Genomic DNA, 17,425 nt, shown 5'->3' with positions numbered 1-17,425 from the left:
AGTGCTGCTGCAGGGGCTGCCGGGAGATGGGGGCGGAGCCAGCTATTTTGGGCTTGCACCAGGACAACGTCATCCCCAGATGGGACCTGGGAGACAGCCGAATGCTCCCTCCAGGCGTGACGCACTCAAGAAACGAGCACCCCCTCCCAGCCCCAGCCCCTGGCTCTTCTGCCGCATTGCCTGTAGACACGCTCGAGGGCGGGTGGTTACTCACCGGGAAGAAATCAGCACCTCAGGGACTCACAGACTCCCCTTCTAGGTCCTCCCCCTTGTTCAGATCCCTGCTCTAGCGTCAGGTCCTCAAAAGAGGCTGCCCAACTTCCCGGAGTAGGTCAGACCTGTCTCGCAAAGAATCTCATGGCATCCGTCCTCACACTGGTCAGAGCTACAAGTTCGCATTTATTAGATTATTTGATTGATATTCACATCCCCAACGAGGATGTAAATTCCAAGCAGTAGAGGTTATGACTTTTTTCTCACTGGAGTATTAGGACAGTAGTGGAGGTCAGACGATCATTGGATGATTAAATAATGAACAGATGGGAACATGTTAACAGTTCTGACACATTTGGGAGAGGTGGAAGTTAAAGAGAAAAAGGAAAATCTTTTTTGAAAAGGAAAAGGAAATTCCCCAGATTTGAGGTTTTTCTTTCTAAACTGATGCTGAGTAGACCTCTTCTGTCTTAAGGTGATTTCTGTGTTCAGACCGCCTGGGAAAGTCAGAGAACCTTCTAGAACTGGCTCCCGGAGTTCCTGTTGTGGCTCAGCAGAAGCAAATCCGACTAGTATCCATGAAGATACAGGTTCGATCCCTGGCCCCACTCAGTGGGTTAAGGATCTGGCGTTGCGGTGAGCTGTGGTGTCGGTCGCAGATGCTGCTGGGATCCTGAGTTGCTGTGGCTGTGGCTTAGGCCTGCAGCTGTAGCTCTGATTAGACCCCCTAGCCTGGGAATTTTCATATGCTGCAGGTGCGGTCCTAAAACGCAAGAAAAGAAAATAGGAAAAAAAAAAAAAGAAAGGAAGAACTGGTTCCTGCTTCATATCCAGGCCAGTCCACGAGTATTAATTGAGCATCTTCTGTATTGTACATGCTGCCGGAATGTAAAAAGAAGACTGTGGCCCAATCTCTGCCTTCACCGAACTCTGACTTGCTAAGATACCAGTCCATCAGTATAGCCCCCTGGGAAACGCCAAGGCTTTGGAAACAGATCTGAGTTTGCAACCTGGTACTACTATGTGACGGGAAAACCTCTGATGACTTGGTTTTTCCTCCCTAAATACAGGTAACACCTAGGGCCGTTTGAAAGTCAAAGGAAGCATGGTACACAGTAGGTCTTAGAACAGGTCTTCTCTGGCATTATGACTGGCCCTGGTAATAATGATGACGTGAATCCAGGAGAGGGTTTTAGGCTGGGTGACCCAGAAATGCTACACTGGGCAGACGAGGGAAGAGGGTGCTGTGCATTTATCCAGGTTGCCTGGCTGCTCACAGCCTGAGCCTCCTGCCTGCCTATGGCGAATTCCCATTGTGTAGGCTTTGATAGGAGGCAGGCCACTACCCGCCACAAAACCTGACCCTTGCTCTGCCAGACTTCCCGGCTCCAAGAGGAAAAGCAAAAGCTATTCGTTCTGCCAGTGGGAAGCTCCAGTGGGGGCTCTGAATCTGGAGCAAGTCACAGAGAAGCCAAGACAGGGAATTCATTTCTTTCTGCAGTGGCAGCCGCAGAGCCAGCAGCAGCCTCTAGTGTCTGGAGGAGGAACAGTCAGCCTCAGTGTCTGGGCAGGAGCAGGCCTCCTAGCAGTGGGTGGAAGAGTTAGGGGTCTTTTTAAACTTTTATTAATTTTATTTTATGGCCGCACCCCCGGCATATGGAAGTTCCTGGGCCAGGGATTGAATCTGAGCCGCAGCTGAAACCTATGTCACAGCTGTGGCAATGTCGGATCCTTCTGCAGGGGTCTGGTATTGAACCCATGCCTCTGCAGTGACCAGAGCCACTGTGGTCAGATTCTTAACCCACTGCAACACGGTGGGAACTCCTGAGACAGGGGTTGTTTAGGCAAGCTGTCCTATGCCCTGACCTTGACTGTGGTGCTGGCTGCCCAGCTTCCCTTGGCGCCTACCTGTTTGCAGAGCCTTCATTGGCAACCTATGTATTGATTCTGTATGCTACCCAGTGTCTCTCCAGGTGGGGGGGGGGAAGGGGGATGGAGGAGGGGAGAGGGAGAGGGGGTAGGGGGAGAGGGGGTCCTTTTCTTTTTTCATTTTGCCAGAGTTAGTTTCTTCTGTTTCCAGCAAGAGTCCTGACTGACCTTGGTATAAGAAGAAGGAATGGATAGATTTGGAAATCTTCCAAATCTCTTTCTTCTTATGTCTGTTATGCCATTTGGCTAGCACCTATCAAGTATGTGGTATTGTATTAAAAATAGGAATACAAAGAGGTTTATGTTTTCGTCCCTGTACTCGGGACGAAAATCTCATTGGGACATAGACAAATGGCAGCTGTGGGAAATTATGTGGCATGCATCTGGCAAACAAAGGGTTAATTTCCCTTGTTCACAAAGAATTCTGACAAATTTATAAGAAAAGACAAATAATGCAGTTTTTTAAAAATAGGCAAAGGACACAGACAAGACAGTTTACAGAAGAGAAAATACTGGCTTTTAAATATGAAATAATGCTCCATCTCATTCATAGCAAGGGAATTGTAAAGGAGAGCTGCAACAAAATACTTTCATTTCTCAGATAACTGAGAAAGATCAAAAAGTTTAAAAAAAAAAAAAAAAAGGAGTTCCTGTCGTGGCGCAGAGGAAAAAAATCCGACTAGGAACCATGAAGTTGTGGGTTTGATCCCTGGCCTTGCTCAGTGGGTTGAGGATCTGGCATTGCCATGAGCTGTGGTGTAGGTTGCAAACACGCCTTGGATCTGTCGTTACTGTGGCTCTGGCGTGGGTGGGCAGCTGTAGCTTGGATTGGAGCCCTAGCCTGGGAACTTCCATATGCCAAGGGTGTGGCCCTAAAAAGCAAAAAAAAAAAAAAAAAAAGTGTTTACTACGTTGTAGGGGCAAGGCCGTGGGCACAGGCAGTCTTATACATTGGAGATGGGTGTGGTAATTTGGATATAACTTCCAAAGAAAGCAACATGGAGTATATATCAAAATTAAAGGTGTATAGCCTTTGACCCAGTAATGCCAATTCTGATCATTTGTGGTTGTACATATGTGCAGAGAAACACGTACAAGGGTTGCAGCATTCTTTTCAAAGCAAAAAATCTTTGCTTTGGAAAGATTTGAAACAACCTAAATACCCATTAATAGCAGACTGGTTAAATAAATGGTGGTACGCTGTGCTCTGGAATATTATATCATCACTAAAGAGAATGAGGCACATCTAAACGCACTGATATGGACCATCTTCTAGATTTACTGTTTAGTGAAAAAACAAGAGGCAGAGCTAAGTACATTTAAGCATGTGTTCACACACTAGGACATATATAGATGTCTGGAGGAAAACACTAACAAAAATTGAACACTGGTGACTGCCAAGATGGGGGCAAATGAAGGGGACGTATTTTTGCTGCTGGTAAATCTCTTTGGTACCTTTTGAATTCTGAAGCATGCACACATAATAACTGGTCAAATACATACATAATCTTCTAAAATCTAGCTGAAGAAATAGGATATCGGCAAAAAGCTAAGGGCTACGGCCCAAGGCAGTCCATGCCAAGTACCAAATGAGTGAAAGAGACAGCCAGTAAGAGGGAGACTCTAGAGGAGGGAGAGGTCTCAGGGCTGGATGGATCTGGGTGACAGTGACCTAATTTGGAAGGAATGGCAACATTGCGGCGAGCAGGAGGAGGTGGCCTTCCGGAAGCAGGGATGCGGCTTGGAGGTAGGAGGTTCCTGACACATCAGAGGGGAGAGAATAAATGTGTTGGGAGGAATCCAGGATTGGGGATCCTCTTGTGTCTGCCTGCAGGAGGTAATTGTACCCTGGTTTTAGAAGCCTCAGGGATGAAAGCATTCCCCTGCACTAGAAGCCAGGCTGGGTGGCACTCCCAGCTATCCCATGGAAATCTGTGTTGCCACCTCCCCACATCCACACCCAGTCCAACCCAGGCCTGCCAGTGCTTGCCCGCAGAGTTCCAAGCTGGGAGGAGGTGGCTGTCCAGCTGCCCAGAGTGAGCTGGCTGGTCCAGCAGGCAGGAGGAGAGCCTGACCATCTCTGCAGGTGACCAGCCACCTTGGCAAATGAAGACCTCACCTTCCTCAGGGCCCGCTCTCCTGGCCTCTCCCAAGCCCTGCCTCTCCTCCTGTGAGACGTCAGTGAAAGGGAGAACTTTTAGAAGGTACTGACAGCCCCCAGACCTGGCCCCAAAGATGCTTCTGCCCTTGTTCGGCCCCCGGAAGCTGGGTCCCTGCTCCCAAGCCTACACCCTCCACCATGGTGCCTGGGCAAGGGAGTGTCAAGCGTCACCCCCTCCCTGCCTTCAAGGCACCTGAGTCACTGTCTGGGCACTGGGGACCTGGGAGGCCCAGAAGAAGTGATGTCTGGAGTGGTGCCTGGATCTGCTGTGGGCAGGGGGGAGGACACCCGAGGAAGGGGAGGGCAGCAGCATAGGCTTTGGCCCAGACTGGCCTGAGTTTAAATCCCGACTCCTCCACCTACTAGCTGAGTAACCTTTGCAAGTCACATGACTTCTCCAAGCCTCAGTCCCCACATCTATAAAATGGGCATTCATGGAATAAGTTTCCTTAATAAATCTTGAGACTCTCATATGTGTCAGGCAGCATTCTGGGTGCTGAGAGCAGGAAAGGCCTTATTCTCGTAAGCCTCCAATCCAGTGGGTACAATAGCTGTATTTACCTCAGGATTCAACAAGACAGGATGGGTACAGAGCCTGGTATGTAGTAGGTGCTTAATAAATGACAGCTATTTCTTGGGGTTTGAAAAACTCTCCAAATAAACCCTCTTCCCTGCTCAAGTTTGAAACCAGTTGAGAGAAAGACCCAGGATAGAGATTTGAAAGTCAGACCTTTAGGAGTTCCCATTGTGGCGCAGCGGTAATGAACCCGACTAGTATCCATGAGGACACAGGTTTGATCCCTGGCCTCAGTGGGTTAAGGATCCAGCATTGCGGTGAGCTGTGGTGTAGGTCGCAGATGTGGCTCGGATCCCACCTTGCTGTGCCTGTGGTGTAGGCCAGCACCTGCAGCTCTGATTCAGCCCCTAGCCTGGGAACCTCCATATGCCACAGGTGTGGCCTAAAAAGACCAAAAAAAAAAAAAAAAAAGAAAAGGAAAAAAAAAAAGAGAAGCTCTCATCATGGCGCAGCAGAAACAAATCCGACTAGAAACCATGAGGTTGTGGGTTCAATCCCTTGCCTCGCTCAGTGGGTTAAGGATCTGGCATTGCTGTGGCTGTGGCGTAGGCCAGCAGCTACAGCTCTGATTGGAACCCTAGGCTGGGAACTTCCATATGCCGCGGGTGCAGCCCTAAAAAGCAAAAAAAAAAAAAAGAAAAAGAAAGTCAGTCCTTTAGAGAAAAAGGTGGAGGGGGGGGCATTGGAGGATATAGCTGAGCTATTCAGTTAAAATGGGCTTCTAAATAATTAAATTACACATACAGACACACCCCACCCCAACACACACACACACACACACACACACACACACACACACACACACACACACACAATTGCAGGCCTCTGTCTTGCCAGGACAGAGCTTCCCCTGTCAGCTGAGATGCTCAGAGGCCTTGAGAGTACTTGCTCTCTCAGGGCAGATCATCGCGCTGTGGAAGAAGGAAGCTGCTGGGCAGGGTGTGCCCATTTTCGCCTCTAAACCCCCCTCGATCTTGTTGCCCCGACTCCATCCTCTACTGAATGAAATAATTACTGAGATGAGAGAGACAGGGACAGGTGAGGGGGACCAGGTGAGGAAGGGGAGGAGTCACTGCATTTCCAGGTTTACCTGAGTGGCACCCAGTGTCAGACCTACGTGCAGGTATGTGCGGGTGTGTGTTTTGTTGGCCTCTTTTCTCTGAAATCCATTTTCTCACCTTCCCTGCCTTGCTCACATCTCACAGGCTGCAGCCCCCTTTCCCTAGGCCCCCTCTCACCAGGTAGCTTCTGTACACGTTCAGCCAGCAGGACTCCCTGGCTGGAGATCAAGAGCGGGAGGAAGGGAGCAGCCAGGGTTTTCTCCCCTTCTCTCAAAATCAAAGGGTTGGAAGTTCCCTTGTGGTGCAGTGGGTTAAGGATCCAGCATTGCGGCAGTTGTGGCAGCACGTCACAGCTGTGGAGCAGGGTCCATCCCTGGCCCAGGGAACTTCCACGTGCCATGGGTGTGGCAAAAAAATTAAAAAATAAAAAAATAAAAAATCGAGGGGTAATTCAGGTAGTACTGGGTCTCCTGTGTGGCTCTGAAGCCTACCAAGTGCCCCCTCCCCCCCAGCCCTCCTGCTCCCTCTGGGTAGCTCTGCTGTGGCTCCAGCTCTCACCCAGTGATTCCAGCTTCAAGGCTCTGTCATTGCCATCTCCTCCCTGCCTCCTCCAGCCCTAAGGGTGATAGCAGCTTCCTGGTGTTGCTGACTTTTAAGTTTCCTTGCCAGCATCCAGTCCTGGGAAAGGGAGACTGCAGGAAGGACAGAGCCGAGGGCAGCCCTGAGCAGTGCAGGCATCACTGAGCAGTGAATCTTGCCGAAGCTGGAGGCGGGGCGGGGCAGGGATGGCCCTGGTGCCAGCACCTCCAGTGGTTAAATCATCCCTCCAGCCCAGAAGGCGCTACAGAAAATCCACATACCAGGATTTTAGGGGCAGCCGTCTGGTTGGCAGTGGGGGCTCAAAGCTATGCCTCAGGCATAGATTTAAAGAAAGGTCATTTGTCTTTATTAAAAAGTGGTGTAGGAGTTCCCATCATGGCTCAGTGCTTAACGAATCCGACTAGGAACCATGAGGTTGTGGGTTCAATCCCTGACCTTGCTGCAGTCTCCCTTTCCCAGGATCTGGTGTTGCCGTGAGCTGTGGTGTAGGTTGCAGATGCAGCTTGGATCTGGCAATGCTGTACCTGTGGCATAGGCCGGCAGCTACAGCTCCGGTTAGACCCCTAGCCTGGGAACCTCCATATGCCACGAGAGCAGCCCTAAAAATGGCAAAAAGAAAAAAAAAAATGGCGTAGGAGTTTCCTGGTGGCCTAGCAGTTAAGGATCTGGCATTGATACTGCTGTGGCGTGGGTTCAATCCCTGGCCGGGGAACTTCTGCGTGCTGTGGGTATGGCCAAAAAAAAAAAAAAAAAAGTGGCATGATGTAGATTAAAGAGAAGTAAGGCCGCCCCCCCACCCCTAGCCATTCCCCCATTGTCACTGCCTCTGTGCCACTATTCCGCCTTAATGCCAGCTTCCAGACTCTACACCCAAGTCTCTTGCCCGAGGAGGAGAAAGTCCCAATCCGTAGAGTGGGCTAGTGAGCACCAGCTATTTCAGACTCCTCTAAGGCACCACTCCAGATCCCCTGGCCTCACTAAGCTCTTGTTGCAGCCGCGTGCACCTCAGACCAGTTTCACACACCGACAACTCAATAGCACCTCGCCTCCCGCTCCAAGGTTTCCCTGGTGACCCTGCAGCCCAAGTGTGTGCACCCTGGAAGCGCAGGCAAGTTAATGCTTGAGTAGGTGATGGTTTCACCAATAAGACAATGGAGCCAGTGTCTAGATTCCCCAATATCATCTCCCCTCCTGCCAGCTCTCGCAAGGAAGGGTTCTGAGATGCTGTTTGTCCAGCTCTATCTTCTCCAGGGTGAATTCTCCCTCCTTCTCCGTCTAACTCCCCCTTTACCCCTCTTCTGCTCCCTGGAACTGCACTCTAATGAAATCTGAAGTCAGATCTGCTTTCTGGGAAACCCAGGCTGAGATTCCAGCCTGCCGACCTCTCCTGAAGGAAAAGCCCTCCCCGTGTGGTTTTTCCCAAGAGAAAAAAGACATTTGTGAGACAATAGGCCGCAGCACTTTATTTAGAACAGACTGGAAGGAGTCCCCTAGTATTCGTCCCCCTCTTCCTCTTCCCCCTCCCCCTCCACACTATCCATGCCCACCTCCTCATAATCCTTCTCCAGGGCAGCCATATCCTCCCGGGCCTCAGAGAACTCGCCCTCCTCCATGCCCTCGCCCACGTACCAGTGCACAAACGCCCTCTTGGCATACATCAGGTCGAACTTGTGGTCTAGGCGCGCCCAGGCCTCGGCGATGGCGGTCGTGTTGCTCAGCATGCACACGGCACGCTGCACCTTGGCCAGGTCACCCCAGGCACTACGGTGGGGGGCTGGTAGTTGATACCAACCTTGAAGCCCGTGGGGCACCAGTCCACAAACTGGATACTGCGCTTGGTCTTGATGGCAGCGATGGCGGCATTGACATCCTTGGGCACCACGTCTCCTCGGTACAGCAGGCAGCAGGCCATGTACTTGCCATGACGGGGATCACACTTCACCATCTGGTTGGCAGGCTCGAAGCAGGCGTTGGTGATCTCTGCCACCGACAGCTGCTCGTGGTAGGCCTTCTCTGCAGAGATGACTGGCGCATAGGTGGCCAGCGGGAAGTGGATGCGAGGGTAGGGCACCAGGTTGGTCTGGAACTCCGTCAGGTCCACGTTGAGGGCCCCGTCAAAGCGCAGGGACGCTGTGATGGAGGAGACGATTTGGCTGATGAGGCGGTTGAGGTTGGTGTAGGTGGGACGCTCGATGTCCAGGTTGCGGCGGCAGATGTCGTAGATGGCTTCGTTGTCCACCATGAAGGCACAGTCTGAGTGCTCCAGGGTGGTGTGGGTGGTCAGGATGGAGTTGTAGGGCTCGACCACGGCTGTGGACACCTGCGGGGCAGGGTAGATGGAGAACTCGAGCTTGGATTTCTTGCCGTAGTCAACAGAGAGCCGCTCCATCAGGAGCGAGGTGAAGCCAGAGCCGGTGCCGCCTCCAAAGCTGTGGAAGATGAGGAATCCTTGGAGTCCTGTGCACTGGTCAGCCTAGAAAGTGAAGGCAAGACAATGTGGGCTGTGGGGCACAGCTGACCAATAGCAAAGAACCAGCTAGTGCTGCCTCACGTTTCCCCCAGAGTCTCATCAAATCCTTGGAAGACTTGTCCAAGGGCACAAAATAGACCCTGATAGGGAGGTCCTACTCTCTCCCTATCACTCTTCATCTCTAAAGGCTTGTGCCATAGTCATTTTTGTCATCATAATTTGCCAGCTCCATTCAGCTTCCTACCCGTGCCCCCCGATCTAACTTCAGATGTTTCTGGAGGGCTTCTCTACTGAGATGAGCAGCCCAGGAACCTGATCCCCATCCTTGCTGGAGGTCAGAGACGATCAGAGAGCCTCAGGCAGGCATTTTTGGGAGTCCTGCTTTTCACTGGGCCTTCTGCCCACATCCCTACATTACGAGGTGATGTTCTGTCAAAGCTTGGCCAGGCAGCTATCGATTGGTTGGCACTGGTGGGCACTCTGCCCAGCATCAGGTCAGTTGCTGTAGGAGAGAAAAAGGACACCCAGCTCCAGGCTGGAGCCCACACTCTGCCTCCCCTACTCATTACCCGGATCCTGTGTCTTTAGGACTTGTCCAGGAGGCCTCTCCCAAGGATGGAAGCTGTTCTTGCCCCATGTAGTCTCTCAACAATAACAGGAACCCAGATTCCCCCTTTCCCAGCACTCAGCTCTTCTCTTACCAGCTTCCGAATTCGGTCCAGCACCAGGTCAATGAGCTCCTTTCCAATGGTGTAGTGGCCTCGGGCATAGTTATTGGCCGCATCTTCCTTCCCAGTGATGAGCTGCTCCGGATGGAAGAGCTGGCGGTACGTGCCCGTTCGAACCTCATCTGCAATGGGCAGAGTTTTAAGCCCCTGTCCCTTGCAGCCCGGCTCCTGGAGTCCCAGGATACCCAGAAGGAGTGTGATCACCAGGCCCTAAGTTCTGCCCTAGAGGAGCCCCATTCAGGCTGCTACTATTGCCTTTGACTTTATTTGCTCTTCAGTGAAAAGAAAAAAGATGTGAAGTGACCTTGAGACTCTGGAGCTGAGTTCTGATTGGCTGCAGCAATTGAGAACCATAAACTCCCATGCTCTCCTGTTACAGAGAAGGACTTGCTGTGATACCTGGGTCAAGGCCGTAGCAGGGTCTGATCATCACTCACCAATCACAGTGGGCTCCAAATCCACAAACACCGCCCGGGGCACATGCTTTCCGGCGCCAGTTTCGCTAAAGAACGTATTGAAGGAGTCGTCCCCTCCTCCGATGGTCTTGTCGCTGGGCATCTGCCCATCTGGCTGGATCCCATGTTCCAAGCAGTAGAGCTCCCAGCAGGCATTGCCAATCTGCACACCGGCCTGGCCCACGTGGACTGAGATGCACTCACGCTGAGTGGGCAAAGGGCAGAGAGAAGCGTATCATGTCTGGACAGCATTCCTGCCTTCCTTCCTTGAGTGGTTCTGTGGCTGAGGGCAAAAGTTCCTGGACTCTGCTCTCCATGCCCCACCCCCTTTAGTCAAGCATTTCCTGGTGTCACTGAGTACCAGGAAGCATTGGCTCTGGGGGCTGGGCCAGAACCCTCAAGAGAAGCAAAATGTGGCTCGTTCTAAGATTATGGTCTTGCTTGGTGACTAAGCCTCTTGAGGAACATCGAGGGGTTCAGATGAGTCTGCCAGAGCACGAAGGTCACCCCACCCATGTGCAGAAATAAACTAGGGGCCACTAGTGAGGGAGGCAAGATCCAAGTGAGGTTTCAGGGGTCAGAGACAAGGATGAGGTTTAGAAAAGCAAAAGAGGAATTCCTGTAGTGGCGCAGGGGAAACAAATCCGACTAGGAACCTTGAGTTGAGGGTTCCATCCCTGGCCTCGATCAGTGGGTTGAGGATCCAGTGTGCCCTGAGCTGTGGTGTAGGTCGCAGATATGGCTCGGATCTGGCGTTGCTGCGGCTCTGGCGTAGGTCAGCAGCAACAGCTCTGATTAGACCCCTAGCCTGGGAACCTCCCTATGCCACGAGTGTGGCCCTAAAAGGACAAAAGACAAAAAAAGAAAAAAAGAAAAGCAAAAGAACCCTGGATTCATGTCACAACTAGAAATGCCAGTGAGGAAGGGGAAAGTGGGCCTGAAATGGCTGCGTGTGCTGTTCTTTCCTCCTCAGTGGGAGTGGTTCTGGAGTGGAGAGGAGCTGGGAAGAAAGTTCTTCCTTGCATGATTCCAGGCTGCTGGTCAAAGAACTCTTGGCCCCCCCCGGAGTTCCTGTTGTGGCTCAACAGTTAATAAAACTGACTAGTATCCATGAGGTTGAGGGTTCGATCCCTGGCCTCGCTCGGTGGGTTAAGGATCTGGCATTGCCATGAGCTATGGTGTAGGTCGAAGATGCAGCTCGGATCCGTAGTTGCTGTAGCTGTCATATAGGCCAGCAACTACAGCTCAGATTTGACCCCTAGCTGGGGAACCTCCATAAGCCACTCACTCACTCACTCACTCATTCACTCACTCTTGGCCCCTAAAGCAGGACTGGGATAACCTGCTTGGTCCTGGAAAAGAGAAAGGTCATTGCCTTCCTGGGGAGACCCATGAGCATCACAAAGACTTGATCCTCTTGCTTCATCACAAATCGAGCCTCAGTTATGGGCCTGACACAGTGCGGATACTGGGGATCCCTAACCCTTAATGCCCCATCCCTGCGCTTAAGAAGCTCACTCCCACTGTCTAGGGAAGAGAGAGTTTCATAAAAGATAAGTGACAGTGTGGTAAGTGGGATCCCAGAGTGTGTCTCCCTGCTCTGCTTGAGAGGTATTTACTAAAAACAAAAGGATCATATCCATCGAATTTCCCCAGGTTTTAAGGCTTAACCACATAGAGGATGTGGACAAGGAGAATTCTCACACTGGCTGGGGGACGCCTGAAGTGATGCATCTCTTTTGGAGAGTGATTCAGCAATATCTAGGAAAGCTGAAGATGCTCTTGCTCTAGAGGAATTCTCACACAGGTAAACAAGAAAACAGGTGCTAGAACAGTCACAGGGCTGCAACAACCAGAGCTAATTAAATGTCCTTCAGCAGGAGAAAATGGATAAAGGATAATTCAGAAGTGGACGTGGATGGGAGTTCCCATCTTGGCTAACCGGAAATGAATCTGACTAGCATCCATGAGGACGAAGGTTCAATCCCTGGCCTCACTCAGTGGGTTAAGGATCTGGTGTTGCCATGAGCTGTGGCGTAGGTCGCAGATGCAGCTCAGATCCTGCGTTGCTGTGGCTGTGGTGTAGGCCAGTGTCTACAGCTCCAATTCAATCCCTAGCCTGGGAACCTCCATATGCTGTAAGCACAGCCCTAAAAAGACAAAAAAAAAAAAAAAAAAAGTACACCTGGATGAATACAAAAAAAATCTTAACACCCAAAATTCTTACCACAAAAAAAGCAAATTAAGAAGAACCATAATGCAATACTATGCATATAAATCTTTAACTTGCAAAACAATACTCTGTATCCTTTATGGATGAATGTTTATATTTGCTATATATTCTTGGAATGTATACAGGTATAAGGAAAACAAGGGAAATATTAACACCCAATTTGGCATAACAGTTCTCTCCAGTTAAGGAGGGAGGTGAAATCAATCAGAGAAGGATTCTGTTTCTTAATCTGGGTAGCAGTTGTTCATCATATTAGCCTTTATACCTCTTTGCCTGTCTGAAATATTTCCTAAATTTTTGGAGCTGTGCCAGAAGCATGCAGATGTTCCCGGGCCAGGGATTGAACCTGGGCCACAGCAGGGACAACACCGGACCTTTATCCCACTGAGCCACCAATGACCTCCTGAAATAATTCTCTCTCTTTTTTTTTTTTTAATGTCCACACCCCCGGCATGTGGAAGTTCCTGTGCCAGGGATTGAAACACTAGATTCTTAACCCACTGCATGGGCTGGGGGTTGAACCTGAGCTGCTGCAGTCAGATTCTTTTTTTTTTTTTTTTCCGTCTTTTCTATGGAGGTTCCCAGGCTAGGGGTCTAATTGGACCAGTCCACACCACAGCCACAGCAACATGGGATCCGAGGCACGTCTGTGACCTACACCACAGCTTACGGCAACGCCGGGTCCTTAACCCCTGAGCAAGCCAGGGATCGAACCCGCAATCTCATGGTTCCTAGTCGGGTTCGTTAACCACTGAGCCACGACGGGAACTCCTCTGCTGCACCTTAGAGCCTGCCTGGGCTCTGTGTGCAATGCCAGACATGTCCCGGCCCCCACAACTGCTGGCCCACGCTAGGTGTATCTGACCTGAGAATGCCCGAGACCCTGGATGCCTCTCACTCTGGATTTGGGCAAAGAACTCAGCCCCTGGAATCGCACAGACTGGCCTAGAACCCCAGTCCCTCTAGGACCCTGAACACGTGGCTTCACTTCAGCTGCTGCCATTGTCTCTCCTTCACTGTGAAAATAGTATAATCTTTCACTTAGCAGGCTTTGTCATTAGGTTGTCTCGTTCCGTATATGAAGCATTAATATGAATGTTAATTAAGTCCCGCACCACGCTAAATGCTTCCCATGCATTATCTCATTTAGTCTTTACAACAACCCTCTTTGGTAGGTATTTTCATTAGCCGTTTTTACAGAGGAGGAAACTGACTCTCAGGTCAAACAATTTGCTCAAGGTCATGAGCAAAACCGGGAATATTCAGAGAGGGGACAGCCGGGCTCCAACCATGGTCTTAACTGCTCTTGCATCCTGTCTTGCGGGGAGCCCGGCAGAAGCTATCATATGAGCTCCACCCAGCACCCTCCCTGTCCTTCCACCTGCCCGCCCCCCACTGATATGTAACTGAAATGAGGGGTCAGACCTCGGCGGCATCAGGCCAGGTCTATGAGGAAGGGTCCTTACAGCTGGGAGGTGGGACCAGAGGCCAACAGGGGCCCAAGGTTTTCAGGAGCACTTTCTGCTCCTGCGCTGCTTACCCCACTCTCCCCACCCCTAAATTCAGGGCCCTTCAGCAGCCCCTCAGGCTCACATCCAGGTCCCAGTTACCACTGCCTGCCCGTCTCCACCCCTGAACATGCCCCCACATGCCAGCACATTTGGGGGGACCACGCGCACATCTGGAAGTCTCTTTCCCTCTCCCCCACCTCACCTGCCCACACACTGTAGCCCTGTGAACACCTAGACCCCCAGGGCCCTCATTTGCAGGCCTGGCCCCCACCCCTGCTCACCATGCTGCCTGGCTGGGGGCTGGCTGGGGTCTTCTGTCTGTCTGTCTGCTGCAAGACGGAAGGCAGAGACCGGTCTGTGAGGGACCCACAGCTGCTGGCCTCCTTATACTCTCTGTTCTGCTCTCAGGGGGGGAGTGTTGTTAGAAACGGCCCGGGAGGGCAGGCCTGTTGACTTGGTTGCAGAGCAGCAGGCAAGCGCTGGGCCTGGGCCCAACCAGGGGAGCAAGGAGGGCTGGAAGAGGAGGGGCCCACTGGTACCCCACACAGGCATCCAGGTTGCTGGGTACATGGTCGGCTACGCAGTCACACGACCCCACTTCCTGGTGGCACAGCCTGGCCGACACAGGTGGGAGAGTGTTTGGAAATGAAGCCCCCTGAGCTCCTGCGTGGGCCTCCACCCCCAGGGTTGGTGAGGACTGGAAGTGGGGCAGGGCTAAGGGGAGGCAGCAGTGAACCAGAAATAATGAGTCCTAGGGCAGGAGATCAACTCATGGGCCTTCTGGGTGGAAACTCAGAATATCATAGAACATAAGGGACTAGAGCTCAGGTTTAGCCCCATCTCTAGCACTTAACCTCTTTTGCCTCAGTTTTCTCATCCGTAGAATGGGGAGAGGTGGTATCGCGAGATTAAACAAGGTGAACTTTCTTATGTGCTTAGTCCAGAGCTGCTGTTGTTCTCCAGCAAAGCAGGATGCTGAGCAGGGGCTCAGGGCTCATCCTTGGTGCCTCTCCCTATTCCAGTGCAAGTCTTTGCTGGTCCAGCCTGGCCCCGTGGCCCCACAGAAGAAGCCGCCTTATGGCCTTAGGCAAAATTACAAGGTAAAAATGTTACTCTCTCATGTTTGTATCCTGCTTTGTAGTTCTTTGACTTCACCCCTCATCTCCTTTGAATCCCTCATCAACTTTGTGAGGTCAGCAAGGCAGGCCTCCACTCCCAGAGGAAAAAAGGAAATTACCACCTCTGGTGTCTTGCCTGAGGTCCTGTGGGAGTTAATTAGTGATGGAATTAAGATGCTTCGGGGACCCAGGCCCAGGGCTCCTCCTCTTTCCACACGTCCCTCCTGCCCCTCCTGTGTCTTTACTTCCCCCCTTCCCTTTTTTTTTTTTTTTTTTTTTTTTTTTTGTCTTTTGTCTTTTTAGGGCCACACCTGCGCATATGGAGGTTCCCAGGCTAGGGGTCTAATCAGAGCTACAGCTGCCAGCCTACACCAGAGCCACAGCAACGCAGGATCTGAGCCTCGTCTTCAACCTACACCACAGCTCACGGCAACACCAGATCCTTAACCCACTGAGTGAGGCCAGGAATTGAACCCCCATCCTCATGGTTCCCAGTTGGATTCATTTCCGTTGCGCCATGATGGGAACTCCCCCTTTTTAAAAAAATTTTAAATTATTATTGTTTTTTCTTCCTTCCCATCTTAACGCGCATGGTCAGCCACCATCGCTCCCTTGCTTACCCCTCAACTTGCCTTCCTCCAGTTGCACCTTCTTCATTTGACTAAACCACCACCTTGCTTAAATCCATTTCTTCACCACCTCGGTGCCAGCACTGACCTGGCTAAACAGTGACTGCAGAAAAATCTGCAACCATACTGACTGATCTGACTTCAAATGCATGACCACTACCCTCAATGGACACTAATGCTGTCTGGAAACCACATGCCATCTCTCTAGTCGCACTTTCAGCCACCGACCATGACCGGGAGTAGGAGTGCCAGATTTAGCAAATAAAAGAATTTTTTTGCCTTTTTTTTTTTTTTTTAGGGCCACACTGGCGGCATATAGAGATTATCAGGCTCGGGGTCGAATCGGAGCTACAACTGCCAGCCTACACCAGAGCCACAGCAACTTGGGATCCAAGCCGAGTCTGCAACCTACACCACAGCTCATGGCAACACCGGATCCTTAACCCACTGAGTGAGGCCAGGGATTGAACCCGCATCCTCCTGGTTCCTAGTTGGGTTTGTGAACCACTGAGCCACGAAGGGAACTCCGAAAAATAAAAGAATTTTATCTAGCAGTCTTATCCAGGAAGTAGTTGCTAATGTGGATTTTCTCTCACTGTGGCAAATGGGACTTTTTCAAAGGCATTCTCCTCGCAGTGTACAAGCCCATGAACCAGGATATCATATATATTCTGGTTTGGGCTCTGGACTGAAGTCTTCCCTCTCCTTTCCATAACTAAGAAGCCAAGATCCCCAGATGGAAGATACAGCCAACAAACACTTCAAAAGTTAAGGAAGCCTCGTCTACACTGGGTGATCCATGAAGCTCTAGACTTCAGGAATTACTATCCAGATGGAAGGGCCCAACTCCAAGGAGCACTCCAACTCCTCCCAACTCATCTCTGAATTTGGGCATCTCAGAGTTAACCTAGATAACACTAACTCTGGAAAGAATATTATCCTAATGGAAGGGAGAGGCAGGGGTCTTATGTAAGATGGAGTAAAGAGACTGAGATTTTTGAGAGCATATTAATGTATCTGCGTAATAAAATGAGAGATGGTCAATACTCTTCATTCCTTCAACAAACATTTATTGAATGTCTTGGTGTTCCCTGGTGGCTCAGTGGGTTAGGGATCTGGCATTGTCACTGCTGTGGCTCGGGTGGCACAGGTTTGATCCCTGGCCCAGAAGTTCTGCATGTTGTGGGCTCAGTCAAAAGAAAAAAGTGGGAAGAGGGCATTTATTGAGTGTCTGCTGTGTGCCAATCGTCATTCCAGGTGCCAGAGATACAGTGGTGGACAAAAAGAGTGTGTTTTTAAGGCTTAGATTTTTGTGGGAAGATAGATAGTACAATTTCAGATAGCAATAAACCCATGAAGCAAATAAAACAGGGAGTTCCTGTCGTGGCTCAATGGAAACAAATCTGACTAGCACCCATGAGGAAGCAGTTTTGATCCCTGGCCTCGCTCAGTGGGTTAAGGATCCGGCGCTGCTGTGAGCTGTGGTGTAGGTTGAAGACGTGGCTCAGATCTGATGTTGCTGTGGCTGCGGTGTAGGCCAGCAGCTACAGCTCTGATTCGACCCCTTGCCTGGGTACCTCCACATACCATGGAGCCATGGGGGTGGCCTTAAAAAGCAAAAAAAAAAAAAAAAAATCAAAAAGCAGAAAAGAAAACAAAACAGGATAATGGTACGGAAAGAAATGTGGAGCTAACTCTGAGAAGGAGTGCTCCAAGAAGGTGATGTTTAAAGTGAGACTG

The 17,425-nt window shown here is 50.8% G+C and overlaps 1 protein-coding gene and 1 long non-coding RNA gene across 2 annotated transcripts; one reads left to right on the top strand and one right to left on the bottom strand.

Annotated features, from left to right (window-relative positions):
* LOC100158003 (tubulin alpha-1D chain) lies at positions 7,978-14,334 on the bottom strand. The gene is given in 5 exon segments (XM_001928198.5): positions 7,978-8,297; positions 8,300-9,014; positions 9,713-9,861; positions 10,177-10,399; positions 14,220-14,334. Coding segments are annotated over 5 exon segments (1,356 nt in total). The 5' UTR covers positions 14,223-14,334; the 3' UTR covers positions 7,978-8,031.
* LOC110257085 lies at positions 14,428-16,734 on the top strand. The gene is made up of 3 exons (XR_002339316.1): positions 14,428-14,565; positions 14,961-15,038; positions 16,406-16,734. It is a non-coding gene; the product is annotated as an uncharacterized LOC110257085 (long non-coding RNA).

This window comes from Sus scrofa, chromosome 15 (assembly GCF_000003025.6).
Source record: "Sus scrofa isolate TJ Tabasco breed Duroc chromosome 15, Sscrofa11.1, whole genome shotgun sequence".
Classification (NCBI taxonomy): Eukaryota; Metazoa; Chordata; class Mammalia; order Artiodactyla; family Suidae; genus Sus; species Sus scrofa.
Note: the sequence above shows the minus strand (reverse complement) of the source record. Positions and strands in the feature narration are given on the sequence as shown.